The 19,027-nt window shown below is 42.6% G+C and overlaps 1 protein-coding gene across 1 annotated transcript in view; it reads left to right on the forward strand.

Moving 5' to 3' along the window:
• Positions 1–19,027, forward strand: part of DSCAML1 (DS cell adhesion molecule like 1) — a 515,992-nt gene that overhangs the window by 465,075 nt on the left and 31,890 nt on the right. Inside the window, 3 exon segments of the mRNA XM_036742507.1 lie at positions 6,776–6,943; positions 8,966–9,036; positions 13,512–13,752. Of these exon segments, the coding sequence (XP_036598402.1) occupies positions 6,776–6,943; positions 8,966–9,036; positions 13,512–13,752 (480 nt within the window).

The following is a 19,027-nucleotide window of genomic DNA, read 5'->3' on the forward strand; positions in this document are numbered from 1 at the left end:
TGTATGTCCAACACTGATCTCTCTCCTGGCAACATCTGAAATTCCACAGATCAAAAATGGAATTTATCCACCACCACTCCTCCCAAAACCTGCCTCTCCTTTAGTCTTCCCTATTTCTATTTAGGGCACCACCATCTTCTCAGTCACACGTTTGAAACATCTGAGCTATCCTAGAATATACCCTTTCCCTTGTCCTCCCATAATGAATCAGGTGCTCAGTCTTGTCACTTCTACACCCAAAATATCTCTCATATCCATCTCCTCTCCATTTATGGCCATTATCCTAGTACAAGGCCTTACCACCACTTCCCTAGACTACGCAACAGATTCCTAATTGGTCTCCCAGGTTCCAGCCTTTCTCCTTTCCAGTCTGTCCTTTACACAGCTGCCAGGATAGTCTTCTTAAGGCACAGTTCTGATATATCACCCCCGCCCCCAATCAAAAATCTTCAGTGGCCCCCTATGAACCTTCAGGATAAAATGCAACTTGATGAACATGGTATCCAAAGGCCTCCACAATTGGTTTTCAACTTTTCATTCTAGTCTTCATATTCTTCCCCTTCATACTCTGCATATTCCAACTGAACAGGACTACTAGCTGCTCTCTTAACTTGGGATGCCTGGGATGTACCCATAGAATCACAGGACCTCAGCATTGGAAATGACTTCAAAGACCATCTACTCCAAACTGTACCTGAACAAAAACTTCCTCTACAATATACCCAACAAGTGGTCATCCAGTCATTTGCTTGATGACATTCAGTGAGTGGGGAACCCATTTTCATCAAATGGAGCCCATTTGATTTGGAGATTATTTTGATTGTTAAGATATTTTCTTACATCAATCCTAACTTTGTCTCTTTGTAATTTTTATCCACTGATTTCATTGTTCATTTGGGCTCTTCCATGTGACAGTCCTTAGAGACAACTATTATATTCCCCTGAGTCTTTTTTTCTCTGGGTAAAACATTTCTACTTTCTTTAATTGATGTTCACCTGGCATAACATGAAGGCCACTCACCATCCTAATTACTTTTGCCAAGATGGTCTCCAATTTATCAATACCCTTTCCTAAAATGTGGTATCCAGAACTGAACACAATACTCTAGATATGATCTGTCTAGGACAAAGTACAGGGTAAACATCTCACCATAATGCAATCTCAGACTGCAATAACTTTCCTGGATGTCATATAACACAGGTGATTTTTTTTTTGAGACTAAATCTCCCTATATCACCCAGGCTGAAAATACATTGGCCATTCAAGATGTTCAATCCTACTGCTGATTGACATGGAAGCATTGATCTGCTCCGTTTTCAACCTGGGCCACTTTTCCCCTCCTTGGACAGCCTGGTGGCTCCCGGAGCCCAAGGGCTTATCATGTTAGTGTCAGATTTGGTGCAGACATACAATCAGCTTAGCCTACTACAAGTCGGAACTCCCAAACTCAAGCAATCCACCAGACTCAGCTTCCCAGCAGAGGAATTATAGTTGTGTAACCACATCTGCTGACACTGATGAATTGCACTGAGACTGTAGGCCACTAAAACCTATATACCTTTTTCAGATGAACTGTGACCTAGTCATACCTCCCCCATCTTTATCTTAGAATGTTGATTTTCCAAGGTTTTTTTTTTTTCCTCAATCAGTTTTGGAGTTTGTCCTCCAAAACAGCTCCCAGAAAAACAGCTTGTCCAAAAGTTATTTTAAACCCTGCCATCTACTTCCTTCTCACTCTGCATCTCATTCATTCATTGTTTTATCCTCCTTCAAGGTGACACTTCCTCCTGGGAGCCTTTTCTGGTCTCCCCAGTTGTCACTACTTTATTTCTCCATGCTTATCTGGGTGCATGTTGCATTGTCCCTACAGAAGACTATAAATTCCTTGAAGGCAGGCACCATTTCATTGCTGTCTTTATGTCTACAGTACTTTTATAATGAGCATTTTTATATCCTAATATGCATGGAGGAAAGGGAGGAGATGAGACTTGTGATCTCATTGGAGATCCCAGGATGAAAATTCCCTCCACCGATGTCTTCCAGAGTGGCATGAGAGGTAAATGACTCATCCATGGTAATGTAGCCAATATGTTAGCAAGGCATGCTCTATTCACACCCATACCTCTCACACAAGTCACTTAACCTCTTGTACAATTCTCTAAGAATACAAATTACAGAACATTGATGGAGGAAGTTTTTACCAATGAAATCACAGATCTGGACAGTCTAGACAAAAAAAGGTGGGGAGTGAGGTGGGGAGGGAAGGGAAAGGGCTGAGATAATCCTCATCCCAGTGTCTACTGGCACACTGAGCCCAAACTCTATGTTATAACTATGGTCAGAAATAGAATTTGAACCCAGGTCTTCCTGGTTCCGTTACTCCACATAGCCTATCACCTTGAATATCATAGCTATTTACTAAATATTCTAAAGATAATTGAAATCAGATCTCCCTAAGCCAGACAAAGGGCCCTGTACTAGGGGGGCTTTAATTTAGATGGACAAAGCTGTGCAAGGCCAACTTCTTACTCAGCAGGGATTTGGCTTCTTTAAACATCACTGGATTTCAAGGCTAGAGGGGACCTTAAGAAACCATTTCATCTAGTCTTCTGCCTTCACGTGGAACTCCAGTGAACCTAGAACACACAGAAAGTGTTCATCTCATTTTTAAAGGCCTTTAGTCTCAGATACCAGAATCTCCATCCCAGTATATACCACTCCTCCTTTCAGGAAGTGCTTTCTTAGGTCTAAACTCAAATACCATGTGCTGTAGCTAAAGCTCCTTTGAGCACTGCTGGTCAGCAGCCTCTACAGAATAGCAGCTGGGGGGGGAGGGGAGGGAGGAACTTGTGGCCTCAAGGCCTTCTAGGTCTTTGGGTGTGGCCTTTTGACTGAGTCCAAGTTTTACAGAACAAATCCTTTTATTTAAGGGGATTCGTTCTGTGAAGTTTGGATGCAGTCAAAGGGCTGCACTTGAGAACCTAGAGGGCCACATGTGGCCTCGAGGCCACAGGTTCCCCACCCCTGCCTTCAGAGACCAGGATACTGATATCTGAGTGTGTAACTGAATATGAATTAATCAATAATGTCTAGTAAGTGACTTTTTGTTGTTGCTGCTGTTGAATTTTGCACTAGAATTGTGTATAGGAAAGGCATGGAAGACGGCATGTTTGCCTTTGGAGAACTTACAGACCAATAGAAAAGAGAGTAACACACACACACACACACCCTTTACCCAGAACTATATGCAATCAAGTGCAATGTCACTTATATTGTTATTGCATTAACCTGGGTATTCAGAGGAGCCAAAGAGTCCAAGGACCATCACATGGAAGAGGAATACACTTTGTCCTGGTTGGCCCAAATGAGCAATGAAATCAATGGATAAAAATTACAAAGAGACAAAGTTAGGACTGACATAAGGAAAATACCTTAACAATCAGAATAATCTCCGAATTGTGTCTTGCTCTACACGTGTGGGAACATGTCTGTGTGTGCGTGTGTGTGTGTTTGCGTGTGTTTTCAGGAGTTTTCTTCTTATAGACTTAATTAACCCAGCAGCCTTCTACCAAAACCCACAGACTCACTCTGGTCACAAGAAGTCACTTTTAAATAGTTCCCATCTCCATTAAGAGCTCCCTTGATTAATTTGACAAGACATTACTCTAAGGATCCTACCTCCTCTGCTTCTCCTAGACCCTTTGTCCCCCTATATCTATGCCCTGGGGCAAAAAACAAGTCAACGAAAACAACTCCTGCTCTAAAAACCAACCTAAATAGCTCTATTCTTTTGTTTCCTCTTTTCCTTCCTTTCCTTTCCCACCCCCAGCCCACTGCTTCTAGACCATTTTGGAGCATAAGATCATGAGCTGAGAGCTGGGAAAGGAGCTTAGAGATCATTAACCCTTTCACCTTAATTTTATAGGAATGGAAACTTGGGATTAGAAATGGAAAGTGACTTTCCCAATGTCACACAAATTGTAAACAGTGTAGCCAGTATTCAAACCCAGATCCTCTAAGAGAACTGGACCATGCTCACTCTCTGAGGACTGAACCTATGCCTGAGATCTCAGCCATTGCCCCAATGGTGCCCATGCCAGCCTTCTATCACTTCCTCATTTCACTAATTTTCCTAAGGAAACAACCAAGTCTGCCCCTTCCAAGCCATTGTGCTCATGCTGGCTTCTCCTGGCCCCAGGCAGCAGAGAAATAATACATGAATACTGAATGATAAACAGCACCATCCACACAGATCTATCAGATAGCCCAGTGCAGATTGTAAAATGCAGCGCCAAATTTGTTCTTTGTTTCCCAAGCAAAGAATGCAAGTTTCTACATTGAAGGGATCACAAGCCCAAAATTCTCCTGATGATATAGTCAGCTATCATAGCACTGTAGACCATGGTTCTATCAGCTGGTGTGTTGTTTGGGCTGGGTCAATAGCTACTGCTCTTCTAGGTGTATTGAGCTGTTTTGTCTGGATTTCTAGTGGTAGGTGTTTTGAGTTGCTGTTTTTTGTGTTATCTTGGTGTGTGCTGTGGTAAGTGTTGTGAGCTAGTACATATGGTCAGAGTTGTGTTGCATGGTGGTTTTGCAAACTGATATGCTATGATTTGTGTTGAGTGTTCTAAGCTGTTGTTATGAGCCAGTATGTAGTGAGCTGTATACTGTGGCTGGGGTTGTGAACTGGTCTATCGTGAGTTGTGTTTATGTGTGCTTTGGTAGGTATTATGAGCCAGTGTGATATTGTGAGCTGTACTGGAATGTGATTTGGTGGGTGCTATGAACCAGTATATTGTGAGTTGTATTTCATGTGCTTCAGTGGGTACTGTGAGCTAGTGTGTGTGTGATCTGGTGAGTTTTATTGGCATGTGATATGCTAGGTGTTGAGAACTAGTGCTGTAGGGGTTGTGATGCTGTGAACTGCCTTTGTGATACAAGCCCCATCCTCTGCATATCAGAGAAGTATTGTAATAACATGGTTCCAAGGCCCATCAGAAAGAGGAAATCAGAGATGCAGAATAGATTTGTTTCCAGAGCTCGGGCAGCCGACTGGCACAGATGCTGCTTTTGTCCTAGTCATTCTCCTCCGGTACGAGCACATCAAGCCAGCACAACTCATGTTAGCAAAGCATTCCATGGACTTGAGGGCAATGACGTCTCCCCAGCCTCCCCCTTGGGTTTTTTAAAAGAATGTTCTGCATTCTAGGCCCTTTGATGAAGAAAGGGAAAGAGCAACCTTAATGAAATATGTTCATCTCAGTTAGCTGGGCCCATATGAAAGAGAATACTAAAAGACACAATATTTGCCAAAGCCAGCTGAGCTGCACTGAGAGCCATGAAAGGCTCTAGAGAAGGGAAAAGAATACACCCTGTGATTTCTGCATCTCAGGGTCAGAAGACTGCTCTAATCAAGTTTGCAACATCAGCCAGATGTTCCCCAGTCTGACTTAGATGCATCAGAAGAAGAGATTGGGGGTGGGGAGGCTAAAGAGAGCTGTTTCTCATCAACATCAAAGAAGGTTTCAGAACAAGAGGTCAAATTCACCTGCAAACTTTTGGCAAAATCAGCACAGATGCGCTGCTCCCTGGAAACCTCCTGCTGCCCTGTGATTGGCAGGCAGAGAGTGGAGCAGAAGCCAAGAAAGGTGGGCAGGGGAGCTGGGCAGGCAGGCAAGCAACAAGTGGTGACTGTGTCCTCAGGGTACAGGGCCTCGTTCCAGGTGTTTGAGGTCCACAGGTGAAAAATATGTGGACAGTCCCTTCTCTCAATCAGGTCATGCACAAGCATTCTTTGAGTACCTACTATGCATCCAGGCCTGCTAGGGGAGGCAGAAGAAGTATAGGATGTGCTCCCTGAGCTTACCATGTAGCTGGGAAGATAAGGCAAACAGGAAAGAACAAGTACAAGACAGCCTATAATGAAGTGCTAAATTGTGTGTATGGGGAAGGGAGGGAGAAAAAACATATATTCTAAGAGCCATAGGAATTCAGAGGGAAGAGTGATTAATTAAGGGGAGCTGGAATAATAAGGAAAGGCAAATAGGAGGAGGTGGGAATTGAACAGGGTTTTAGAGGATAAAGAGGATTTGGATACAGTGTGACAGGATTTCAGAGCTTAAATAGGCACCTAAGCACTCAATGGGGATTCTGGACTTTGTGCAGACCTTGTGTTTGGGCCTCTTTTCATGCTCTGCATCGTGTTAGAGATCTTTGTCACATGGCAGGATGCAAAGAGCAATGGACGTAAAGTCATGACTTCTGCATTTGAGAGGAGCTCTGACACTTCCAAGTCCGTTGGTTTCTGTGTGCCTCAGTTTCCTCATCTATAAAATGGAGATAACACTTGTATCACCATCCTGGTAGGAGAGTTGTGAAGATCAAATGGGATAACGGATTTAAGTGCTATATAATTATCAGTTCTCAACATTGCTGTCATCATCATCATCATCTTCGGGTCTTTTGTATCCTAAATTGCTGTTAAACAGGGTTAGATCATTCCACCTTGGTTCAGATACCATGGCTTTTTTTCCCTATGCTTTGAATGCTTTCTTCTTCCCTGAGGTTCATAAGAGTTAGGCTCCTTTCAGAGTATGCTCTCCTTATCCCTTTTCCTAAGCCCTCCAAATTGCCCCCTTGGAAACTGGAAAATTCTAGTGCTTAGGGCTGGGGCAGGACTTCATTCAAGGAGATTTGGGGGCATATGCTTTACTGGCAGTAACCTCCTTTTTTGGGGGAACAATGGTATAAGATTTGTGTCCTTTTCTCCCCTAGATTCCTGGGACTTCAAGCAATCCACCCGCAACATCTCACCCACCATCAACCAGGCAAACATTGTGGACCTACACCCTGCCTCTGTTTACAGCATTCGAATGTATTCCTTCAACAAGATTGGCCGCAGTGAGCCGAGCAAGGAGCTCACCATAAGCACAGAAGAAGCTGGTAAGTCCCTCCATTCCCTAGACTATTCCTCCCCTCTTACTGCTGCCCCTTTCATGAAAGGTCTGAGTTTCCCTTTGGTGTACTGGGGTCAAGGGTGAAGTCCCAGGAGCACCAGGAACACACATTCACCAAATTCATCAACAGCTGGGCCAAGAGCCAACTGGAAAGGTAGAAAAGGGAACAGGATAGCCACTGTGACTTTGGACAATTCACTGCCCATTTATGGACCTTCATTTCTTCACCTATAAAGTTAAACTGATAATTTTTAAGGTTCTCAGACACTCTTTGTTAGTAATTTTGTGGTTCTGATTCAAATGTCTTCTTACTGGATCTCTGGCAGCTGTCCTTGGTGCTTACTCAGGCTTCCAGACAAAAACCTAAACTATACTGTGGCTTTGAGTGGTGCTGTCCATAGTTCTATTCTTTCCCCAGCCCCAGGCATGTTTGAAGAGCCTAAATATACTCTATTTGCCTAGGCTAGAGCCGGGGCAACAGAGGAAAGATTCAAAGGAATAGTTTCAATCCCTGAAGGGTTTCAACCTCTGACTCCTACTAAAAGATGGCCAAATCATCACTCTTCCCTGAACAGGGCCACCTCTTCACCCTAGAAATTTTGATGAATTGTGGTGCTTGTGGGCAGAAACAAAAAAAAAATAGACTCTTGCAGTGCTAGGCACCAGAGTGGAACAAATTCACATGGGACCAATAGATGTGTCTCTGGCTTTCTTAAACTCTTAACCACTACAAAAAACATGGCCTTATGTCTCTTCGTTCTCCCACAAATGGCCAGTGGCACTTCCTGCCATAATTTGAAGGGCACTAAAAGTGACACCCTGTCCCCAATCTGAAATTCACTTTCCACCTTCAGCCTACCAGAGTACCAGAAATTCTCAGCATTAATGCCACTACTTAAGGGTGAAAGCCCATTACTACCCAGAGTCACTAGGAAGAGCAGGGTCCAGAGGGACTAGGACACAAGTTGTAAAAGTTTTAGTAGAAGAGGAGGTTAGAAGCGTGGGTAGGTTATATAAGGCTGAGTGGGTTCCAACATTAAAAGTGCCTTGATGGGCACTTGAAAATGCTGAAAGGAGGTGGATGTCAACAAAAGGAAGGGGTCTTCTGAGGTGCACAAATAAGAAATTGTTTGCCTAGACATAGCCTTGTTGCAGCCACCAAGTCTAATTTCTCTCTCTGAGTGGGAACAGCATAGCACCTGACTTCCAAATTAAAACAGCCTGTTGATCTCTGCCCCACCCCCACTATACACACCTTTCCTGACAAGAGAAGGCCAACTGTTACCTCCCTCGGACAAATGGGAGACAGGTCACCAGGAGATAGGCAATTGTTCCATTATTGTCCAGGACAATGACTTCAAGGCCAGAGAAAATGTCCAGCCTTTTCATGATGTGCTCCCTCTCTATATGGTCTCTAGATCATCTGCTTAAATTTTCTGTGTTGCTGAAAATGACTCATAGAAGCTTTTTTTCATTGTTCCCTGCAGAAAATTAGCTACAATTCAGTCATTTACCCTCATGGTCTTGAAGTCCTAGGGTTGTCTATAGGTAATCTCATTAAGCCCCCTGCTTCCAGCCTTGGTAAAGCTGTCCATGATTCTACCAATGTTGCCTTGAAGTTCAAATTTATCCAGATAAATTATCTCATGCTTTTAAGATTCCCTCAGGGCCAGAGATACCCAAATCTCCATTGGTAGACTGTTCGAGCACTTAATGGCTTCCAGCCAGGAAGTCCTTCCTTTTGTCTAAACCAAATCCAACTTGCTGTCATTTCAGCAATTTAAGGAGAGCAAAAGAAGAAACAGATATTCTGAGGGTACTGCTAGTTTCAGTGCCAAGGAGTGAGGACAAAGCTAAGGATATTTCCCTATTATAAAGCATTTCTCTACTTTCAAGTAGGGAATTTGGTGCCTTTTCTGTCTCTGGACTGCCCAGGTGAGGAAGAAAATAGGGGCAGGAGAAGTCTTCTCCTGCTTCCTGGCATGACGTAATTATGCTTTCCCCTCAGCTCCTGACGGACCACCCATGGATGTCACCTTGCAACCTGTGACTTCCCAGAGCATACAGGTAACCTGGAAGGTGAGTGGAGTTGGCAGGAGCTTTGGAAGGAGAGACTCAGAGTGCATTTCTTCTATCTGGATTATGAATTTCCTGACCCCCCCTATCCTTAAGTATATACACTGTCCTGCAGAATGCTCCCTAGTCTTATAGTGATGTACCTAGCAACCTGAGAGGCGATAAGATGCCCAGAGGAGTACAATACTGGGTTGGAAGATTATTTTCTATTTAGGAGATTATTTTTTATTTAGGTTCTAATTGGCTACTCTTTGATTCCTTTTAAACCCACTGCCAAGTTCCTCTCAGACATAGTAAGATTAAGGGAGGGAAAAGCGGAATATGATTCAGATATCTGAGGCTATCAGAAATTAGGAAGTGAGCCCCCCAGCCACAGCTATGGAAATGGACAGAGAAGAGTGACATATTGCCCAGCACACTAATCTGGTCTGGAAATGTACCACCATCATCCTTCATTAGGAGCTCGACTTGGTTTTGTGGAAACTTCAAAAAGGCAATATATATTATTTTGAAAACTGTACTGAGGATCAGAAAGTCACCTAGTTAGAAAGGACCCTAGTTTCATCTCTATCAACAAGTGGTAAGGCAGAAAGAGCCCTGAATAGGTACAGAATCAGGGAACTTGGGTTTAAATCCTGTCTCTGCTTCTTTCTAGCAGAGTCATTAGTTACTTTACTCTTCCAGTCCTCAGTTTCCTTGTCTGTAAAATCAGTGCTTTGAGCCAGATGATCTCTTTGGTCCCTTCTAGCTCTAGATTCTATGATCCATGAACTAAACCAGTCTGATCCAATTTAACCAACACTTGTTTAAGTATCTAATATGCATGTAAGACAAGACTCTGGGGGCCAAGGGGTGCTGGGGAATTCATGGATGGAAAAAATTAAAATCTGCCTTTGCTCTCAAGAAATTTACATTCTACTGGAGGATATAACATACAAGCAGGTAAGTATATGCATGATTATTTGAGGAGGAGGAGAGCACTAGAACCTGTGGGATCAGAAAAGGTTTCTCCTGCCTTCAGTGGTATAAAAACTGACACATGAGCTGAAACTTGAGCAAAGTCAGGGATTCTACAAGGTGGAGGTAATAACTGCATTCAAGGCATATGGAAGGGGGAGCAAAATACATGAAGAAAGGAGAAGGAATACTGAGCTTGGGGAACAGCAGATAGGCCAATTTGACTGGAATGGGAAGTGTGTGAAGGGGATTAATGTGAAATAAGCCTGGAAAAGTAGGCTGGAGGCAGACTGTGAAGGACTACCTTGCTGTGTGCCCTTGGATAAGGATTCTATTCAGCAAACATTTATTAAACACTTAATGCAAGACAAGAAGGCATTCAGGCTCTGTGGGCTTATTTCTCCATCTATAGAATGGAGATGAGAACATAATCAAAGAATGTCAGAACTAGTAGGAGGAACCTTGGAGATCACCTGGCCCTTAGCCAACCCATCACTTTATAGATGAGAAAACTCAAACCCAGAGAAAGTGAAGTGACACGCCTAAGGCCACAAGTTGAATTAGTGGTAGAATAGGAGATAGAACCCAGATCTTTGGAGTCCAAGTCCTGGACAGATTTTACACTATCCCAGATTGCCTCTATGCTGTCCTCCCTATATCTTAGGGTAACTATGAACAAATAATAGATGGAAATGTTCTATAAAAGTTTAAGGGGGCAGGATTTAGGGAAGTAAGGGAAGAGATAGGAAGGGAGAGACACTAGAAGTATCTTCCCTATTAAGGATATAAAAGGACTGATGGACAAACTGAGGAATGAGAGTGTCCTAAGCTAGAGTCTTCCATGCAGGAAAGAGACAAGTGCATGATTCTCCCTGTTGGTCTTTGGATCAGAATAGTGATGATTTGGTGGTGATTCGGCCCTCGCCAACCAAGACAGTTTCCTGGACTACAGGCTATAGTGACTTGAAGGGAAATACTTTAGCTATCACTTTTTACTGCTCCTGAGTTCTCTAAAAGGGTAGTCTTGGAGTAAGGTCAAGCACAGAACTGAGAATGACTTGCTGGTCTTTCCAAGAAAGAAATGAAATTATGCCCACCCAGGTGACCCAGGACCCACTCTCCCTAAAAGAAATGACTAGAAGAGAAGTAGAATGGAGATCTGGACAATCAAACCCTTCTAGGAGGGTACCTAAGGCAGTAAAGTCCCATGAATTTCAGGATGTCCTCAGATGTGGAGCACTGACCAGAACTCCCAGAACTGACTCTCCTTGACTCAGAGACTCAGAAACAAAATCCATATCCTCATGCCCTCCTATCCCGTCTATTCCAAAACTTGTGTCCATCTCTCAGAAAAGCCAGTAGATCCAAGGGTATAGGGAGGGCTGGGCAGAAGAGAGGAACTGATAAATATGTAAAACATTGAAATATTTGGCAACAAAACATAGGCCAGTAAGTCAATAAAAATTTAGAGTCAGATTTATTTCACCAAAGTCACATAATGAAAAATAAAATTGATTAAAAAGTTAGAACTTCACAGTGAACCAGCTGGTCAATAAATTTTGGGTCAGCTTCTCCAGAGATTTCTTTCTTTCTTTCTTTCTTTCTTTCTTTCTTTCTTTCTTTCTTTTAGCACCAAGAAACAGATTAATGAAAAATAAAGATCCACTTGAAAGATAAGTCACTTATTTTAAGACTCTTTCAGTGAGATGGATCATTCTGGCTTTATAACATAAATTTGCAATCAGCCCTATTGATTTCTTAATGCTTCAGAGAAATATTGTTAAGATTGATTTAAAACCTGTGTGTGTGTATGTGTATGTGTAGAAATGTGTGGGTCAGGATATATATAGGTATGTGTGTGATATGTGTGTATCAGGATATATGTAGGTATGTATCAAGATCTGAGGAGAGATGGGAATGCATGTCAGGGTGTGTGGAAGGACATGTGCTTCTTTCAAGCCATTGTGCAGATACCGTATGTATACGAGTATGTTTAGAAATGTGAGTCTTAGGGTACTTGGAAATGTGTCTATATGTTTATAGTTTATATGTTTATAAATATACTATATAGTTTACACATATGTCTGTGCATCATTTTGGTGTTAAGTTCCAAATGCAAAAAAATGGACCCACTTGCTGATTAATAAGGAAAGCCTGGACAAGTTCAGAGAAATGCTTGATTCAGGACAGAACAAATATTCAACTTTTTGTTAAACCATCTCTTGAGACAAGAGGCACGTCTCTTCCTTCTTTACAGAGATGGGAGACCATAGGTACAGAACATTGTGTATCCTGCCAGACTCAGCTGACATGATTTTTTTTCTCAATTGCTTTTTCCCCTCTCTCTTTTTATTCTTTGTTCCAAGAGATGGCTCTCTGGAGAGGGGAGGGAAGAGGAATATGTCTGGAAGTGAAGGTGATATAAAAACAAAAGATAACAATAAACATTTTTTAAAGATCTCTAAAAAGTCCTTCCTAAATTAAGTTAATTTAAAAAGCCATTTTATTAAGTTAATAGTCTTTTAAAAGAAACAATGAAATCAATTTAAAATAATACTTTCAATAAAGTAAAAAAAAAACCCAGTCAGGCTGCTTTTTTGTTAACTTAAGTGTTTTTAAACACAATAAAAGGTGTGTGTTTTTTTAATTATCTTTGTTTTCAAGCCCAGCATTGGTCTTATCTTCACTTTTCTAGATGGGTACACTTAGTTCCAATGGGCCAATTTCCCTATGCAGGAAGCTATAACTAGCTATTTTCCCTTTGAGAAAGTAGCTTAGGAACTCACCCTCAAACTATGCAGGGGAAGCCAATGTGCAGGGGAAAGAGAAGAGGAGGCAGCTATGGCCTGGGGAAGAATTCCTTTGGGGTTCAGCCACAAGTCACCGGGTAGCTTTCCATTTTCTTACTAATTCTTTCTTGATAACTAGGTACTCAGTTTCTACTCAGCCAAAAGATTGCATGTGCTATCCAAGTGCCTTCTAAATTTTAACACTCTGAGCCAAAATCCCAGTCATCCTATGCTAATTATGACTACGTATGGAAGCCTTAATGTTGGAATGTATGTGTGAGTGTGTGTGTGAGTGAGTGTGTGTGTGTGTGTGAGAGTGTGTGTGTGTGTGTGTGTGTGTGTGTGTGTTTCTAGGGCTGTCTTAATCCTCATCCAGTGGCATTGATAGCCTATCAAGACCCAAAGGAGGTTCCCACAATCCCATTTTCTTCCCCACATTCTGGTTGCATTTCCTGTCCTCATACTTGCATATACCTACCAATCTACAAAATCCCACTTCCCCAAGCCTTCCCTCTTCTTTACCTGAGCGGCAACAGTGTGTTTAACAGAACCCAGACCAGAGCAATCCAAAGTATTCTTCGTATTCCCTTTCAAACATGCCACATTCTCTCTCTCTCTCACTCCTGTTGCCTAGTTTCTCCAAGGCTGACAACTTGGTGAAGATGGGACTTTCCCCAGGGTTGTGAATCTGTCCTCCTCTGTAACCACCACTCCTCTCCTTCCCTCTCTCAGGCTCCAAAGAAGGAGCTCCAGAACGGCGTGATCCGTGGCTACCAGATCGGTTACCGAGAGAACAGCCCCGGCAGCAACGGGCAGTACAGCATTGTGGAGATGAAGGCCACTGGAGACAGTGAGGTCTATACTCTGGACAACCTGAAGAAGTTTGCTCAGTATGGGGTAGTGGTCCAGGCCTTCAACCGGGCCGGGACAGGTCCCTCATCCAGCGAGATCAATGCCACTACACTAGAGGATGGTAAGGAGGTTTTGCAGGGGAGTGGAGGGATGGCCAAGGCTGCAGTGGGGGGAATGGAGCTAAGAAGCGGACAGGGGGTGATTCCAGAGTTGATCACCAATTCATGAAATGCCAGAGCCAGGAGACAGCTGACAGGGAGGTGGCTTGGCCTATTATATCTAGAGTTAGAAATATTAGGGTCAAAAGCTAACTCAGATACTTACTAGCTTTGTGAACTTGATCAGGTCACTTGACTGCTATCTGCCTCAGTTTCCTCATCTGTAAAATGGAAATAATGTTAGCACTACCTTTAACAACAATGTGGCTTGCAGCTGCTGTAGGGGTGTAAGACCCAACAAGACCAGCAACAAGAGCTGCCAGCACAAGTTCTTTGATCTGTTTTACTAAGGAAAGTAACTTTAATCACATATACAAATGTAACTCAGTTCAGGAGGAAAAGCCAGCACCCTGAGCTTCAGAACAAATACAAATAAATTACATAAATTACAAACATACATTATAAACAGACCAAATACATACCAACATCTGGGTTAGCAAACCGCCAAACTCTGAGTTTATATACTCAGTTCAGGGTCAAAGGGATCTTCTCGCATCACAAACATGTGACTCAAACCCATGTAAACTAGGCTTTCCCTTGAGGCAAAGAGGTGATCAAAGACTCCTGATTTAATCAAAGAAACAAAGGCCAGACTCTTAAAGGGCACTTGATTAAATAAGTGCTCCAAAAAACAGTAAAAAAGTCCCACCTTAATTACTGAAGTCTTGGCAAAGGAAGTAACTTACTTAACTTGAAGTCATACAGGGGATAAGGGGCAGAATTTGCTTTCAAATCCAGAGTCAGAAGCCTTGGACTATAGTACTGTTTCCACACTGACCTGCCAGGAAGGGTAGGTTTAGTGGAGACCAGAGGCAAAGGCTAGAGCAGCCTGGGAATAGTGAGTGGATACTTAGGAAAGGAGGAAACAGAGAAAAAAGTGAAAAGGACATACCAACAAGGTAAACTTCCACAACTTTCTAATAAGGCTTTCTTATTAAGATCCTGTCCTCCTTCCCCATCCTAAGTCTCCTCTGCTTTCCTGCTTCCTTCCCCTGAAATAAGGTCCCCCTCCTTCACCCTGGCTGAGATACATATAAATGGGGATAAACTCTTCATTCCCCAAGAGTTCCTATGGCCAACCCAGGGCCCTTTGGAGCTCGTGCAGCCCTTGCCCCAGTCATTTCCACTCACCCCAATGTCCCAACCTATTTTCTGGTGGTTATTCTTTTGCCTCTACCAGTGACTCTCACTCACCATACTGTGAATCTATCCCTACTTCCATTAAGTGGATAGTAAATCTCCAGGCTTTTCTAGCAGTTCTTTCTCATCTGAGACCAACTGAGGGAGGTGAACACCAATGTGTCAAACAGACGTGAGTCCTCTCCCTCTCTTCAGCATCTTTGTTCCCCTCAAGGTGCTCTAGGACTGGTAATGTCCTGGAGAAAGCACCAGTCTTTGAATCACACCTCTAGCTCCTAAGTTCTATGATCCTATTCGTCCTGGTTCACGTCTACTAGCTCTGTGACCCTGGGTGAGTCACTGACTCTCAGGAGGAACCTCAGAGGTCCCTACTCTAACCTGTACCTGAACAGTAACCTCTTCTACAAACCCATCGCAATTAATCATTCAGGCTCCACTTAGAGACCTTGAGGGATGGAGAACTTGCTATCTCCTATCCGCAGGTGCTTAGCTTTAATTGTTAAGATCTGCCTTAGGTCAAACTAAAATCTGCCTCTCTGATTTCCGTCCGAAGCCAAGTAAAATAAGTCTAATCCCTCTTCCACAAGACAGACCATCAACTATTGAAAGACAGTTATCACAGACCCCCTAAATCTTCTCTTCTTCAAGTTAGATATTCCTAGTTCTCCAAATTATTTTCTTCTATGTCCTGATCTCAAATTATCTCACTATCTTGAGCACCCTTCTCTAGATGTGCCCATCCTAAAATGAACCAAAGTCCAGATCCGGTCTGACCTAGGCAGATCCTGGGTTTCCACATCTGTAAAATGGGATAATAGTTAGAATAACAATTCCCTACATTGGGAGATTGATGTAAACAAAGCACTTTGTAAACTTACATGAATGTGAGTTATATTATCTTCTTTAAAGAGCCTTTGTTAAAAAAATCTATCTGCGCATGGTAATGGGCTAAGCACCATATAGTTAGTTACATGGACCTAAGACAAGGAGCAGAAAAATCCCATTCTCTAAACTAAGAAAAAAGAAGGAAAAAAGAAAATATTATTTTTAAAGAAAATATTATTTAAAAAAGTAAAAAATTCCTTTTCCTTGATGGCTGCTCTCCCACAGGGGAAAAAAGTGATCGGTACATATACATGAAAAGCCAAAAATTATAGATATTAAATGTAGAAAGGAAACCTGGAGGTAGGGGGGAGTGAGGAAGGAGAAAAGAAGGGGAAGAGAAAAGGACGAAATAGTGGGAAAGTGATGTACATCTGGGGGAAACATAGAAAGAGAATGCAGTCAAGAATGAGGAAAATCACAGGGATGAGAAGAGAAACAGAGTGGGAGAGAGACACACATGGGAAGCCACACGAGGAGACAGGGAGAGCAAAGAGGGAGAGAGAAGTACAGAAACACACTCAGTAATTTATGAGGTGAATGTTAGCCAAAGGTTAAGCTATTTACTTGAGCTGTGGGATTCAGGGTAATATCATTCATCATCTCTTGCCTCTTTAAATTTTAAATTTGGGGTTACAGTTCAGAAGTCTTCAATGGCTCTGATATCTAACTCTTCATCTGTTCCACTTTGTATGGAATAACCAGAGCAATCCACTCGAAGAGAAATGATTCTCTGTAGTGTATTAGCAAGAGGAAGGACTGATAAACCAAGAAGGGGTGGGCTAGATTACTGATCTGGAAGTCTCCATGATGCCTTTGCTGCCTTAAGAGTTTAGGACCCAAGAAGAGAGGTGCCAGAATAAAATGACAGGGCTATGACCAAGTAAAAGTGATAGGTCAACTTTTAACTTTAGAGTAAAATATGGCAGCTGAGTATATACGTCAGGACCACGATAGTTTGGAGAGTATGGGGAGGGTATGTACATGGCCGTGGTGGAGGGTAGCCAAGAGAGTTACAAGGTAAGATTGGACCACTTTAAGGTTTACTCTCATCGGATCAGTTCAGAATTCAGTCAGTCAATTAAAAAGTAAACATTTGGGGAGCAAATAGCTGGCACAGTGGATAGAGCACCAGCCCTGGAGTCAGGAGGACTGGACAAAACCTCAGACACTACCTAGCTGTGTGACTCTGGGCAAGTCACTTAACCTTGATTGCCTCCAAAAAAAAAAGTAAACATTTATTAAGCACTTACCATGTGCCAGGCACTGTGCTAAGCACTGGCTTCAGATGCTCCAATTCAGGATGGAGTTGGTAGGATTTCAGAAACATTTTGAAATGTGACAAAGAGATCACTTGGCAAGTAGAGCTTAAAAATTAAAAAAAAAGTTGTGCTTTGGGAATTGTTCATCTTTTGTCTAAAGTTGGGAGAAAGAGGTCCAGATGAAGGAGGCTTTGGGCAGACTTTGGTCCCCAAGGGGATAGGAGGGTGCAAACTGAGATGATGCAAATGTACCAAGTTTATTCCAGCATCACTAGTTTAACTCAGGACCATCATGGGAAAGAGCTGGACAGGGCCTGTAACCTTCAGCAGCTATCGGCCTCCCATTGTGCTTTCTCCTCTTCTCTCCCCTGGGGCCACTGACATTTCCATCAAGAAGAGATCAGCACAGGCCATGGAGTCATTCCCCAACAAAGAGGGGAGGAAAAAAGTTTCCAGGCACATTTGCTCAGCAGTTTTTCATACTTAATTAAGGCCCTCGTTATCCTGTCAAATCCTGATCGTTTCCTGGCAATATTAGCACTCCTCCTGGGGTATTCAAGGGCCCCAGCTTTAACAATGGTGTCTTTTCCATAATTATATTACCTTCATTTTGTTTGAACGGGCTATCTGTATTAGTTTATTACACTCGGTCCCTAATTACATGGCGCTTATATTTTTACACCTAAGTAATATGAAACAATAATCATTCTCAAAGAGGATCGTTAGGATGATGTATTATCATTTAAATGCTCATAAAAATTAGAGTTGCCTCTTGTGGGGCAACAGGATCTAATTACCTTCCATCCAGCTTATACTTCCTTTCTCCCACTCAGAGAAAGGCAGTTTAGGTCTCTCCTTTGTCCTTTGCCCTCCATTAGGCAGCAAGAAGTCCCATTGGTGTTCTCTCAGATTTGTCATTTGCAAAATGAGAAGATCTAGACATAAACACTATTGCAACTCTAAGACCAGACTGTATCAGAAGGATTTGGGCTAAAACTAAGGAAGGCTTCCCTTAAAGGGAGAGGGTAAAAGGCAGTGGAATGGGTGACCATGGTAGGTTATGTAATTTCCCTCCCTGGAGGTCTTCTCAGAAAGGTTTCATGTTCTCTGGAGCACTTTGGGTGTGTTGAGGTATGGCATCAGAGAGATGAACCCTTCAATCCCAGAAAGTCCCATCCTACCATGTTCTCCTCTTTGGGAGAACGTAGGACAGTCCAAGGTAATTCCACTCACCTTTGCCTCCTAAGAAATACAACCCTTCTACTCCACCCCCCACCCCACTTTATCTTCTTACATTAGGACTAAGGTGTTCTCAGCCCCTGGGGTTGCTCTTTCAATGCCCGGACAGAGCTGGCAGTCAATTGACTCCATTCTGTTAGGATCCATGGCTTGACATGGTGAGAGCACAGATCCACCATGTACCCAAAGTCACGATTCTGGGCTTTACCAAACATTTTACCTTTATTTCTTATATCAGTTATTCATCCATGAAGAGCTGACTAAAAAACTAAGCATTATAGTGTAGTGGACCATACCAGAAGAATATGTCAAAGAAAATTTTAGGGTGCATAACTGAATTCTAAGTAGCTTAGGGCAGCAACTAAGTCTCCCCCCAGCTCTGTTCAATGCTATCAAGATCCTGCAATAGGGAGGGTGCTCCAAGTCTGGGAGTTATCCTATCAATTATTCTATCCATCCTCCTGATTTTTATTAGGCCTTCACCTAAACAAGCTAAAACAGCAATGGGCTTGGACCCTAAAAAGTATTTGTTCTCAAAAATCTCAAGGAAAAGAAGTTTACTGAACCTTCATCTTGCTCCTCCCAGAATCTCCTAAGTCACAGTGACAGAATCACAAATAGCTTTAATAGGTGGGAAGTTTTTCCTTATATCAAG

This window comes from Trichosurus vulpecula, chromosome 2 (genome assembly GCF_011100635.1).
Source record: "Trichosurus vulpecula isolate mTriVul1 chromosome 2, mTriVul1.pri, whole genome shotgun sequence".
In the NCBI taxonomy this organism is placed as follows: Eukaryota; Metazoa; Chordata; class Mammalia; order Diprotodontia; family Phalangeridae; genus Trichosurus; species Trichosurus vulpecula.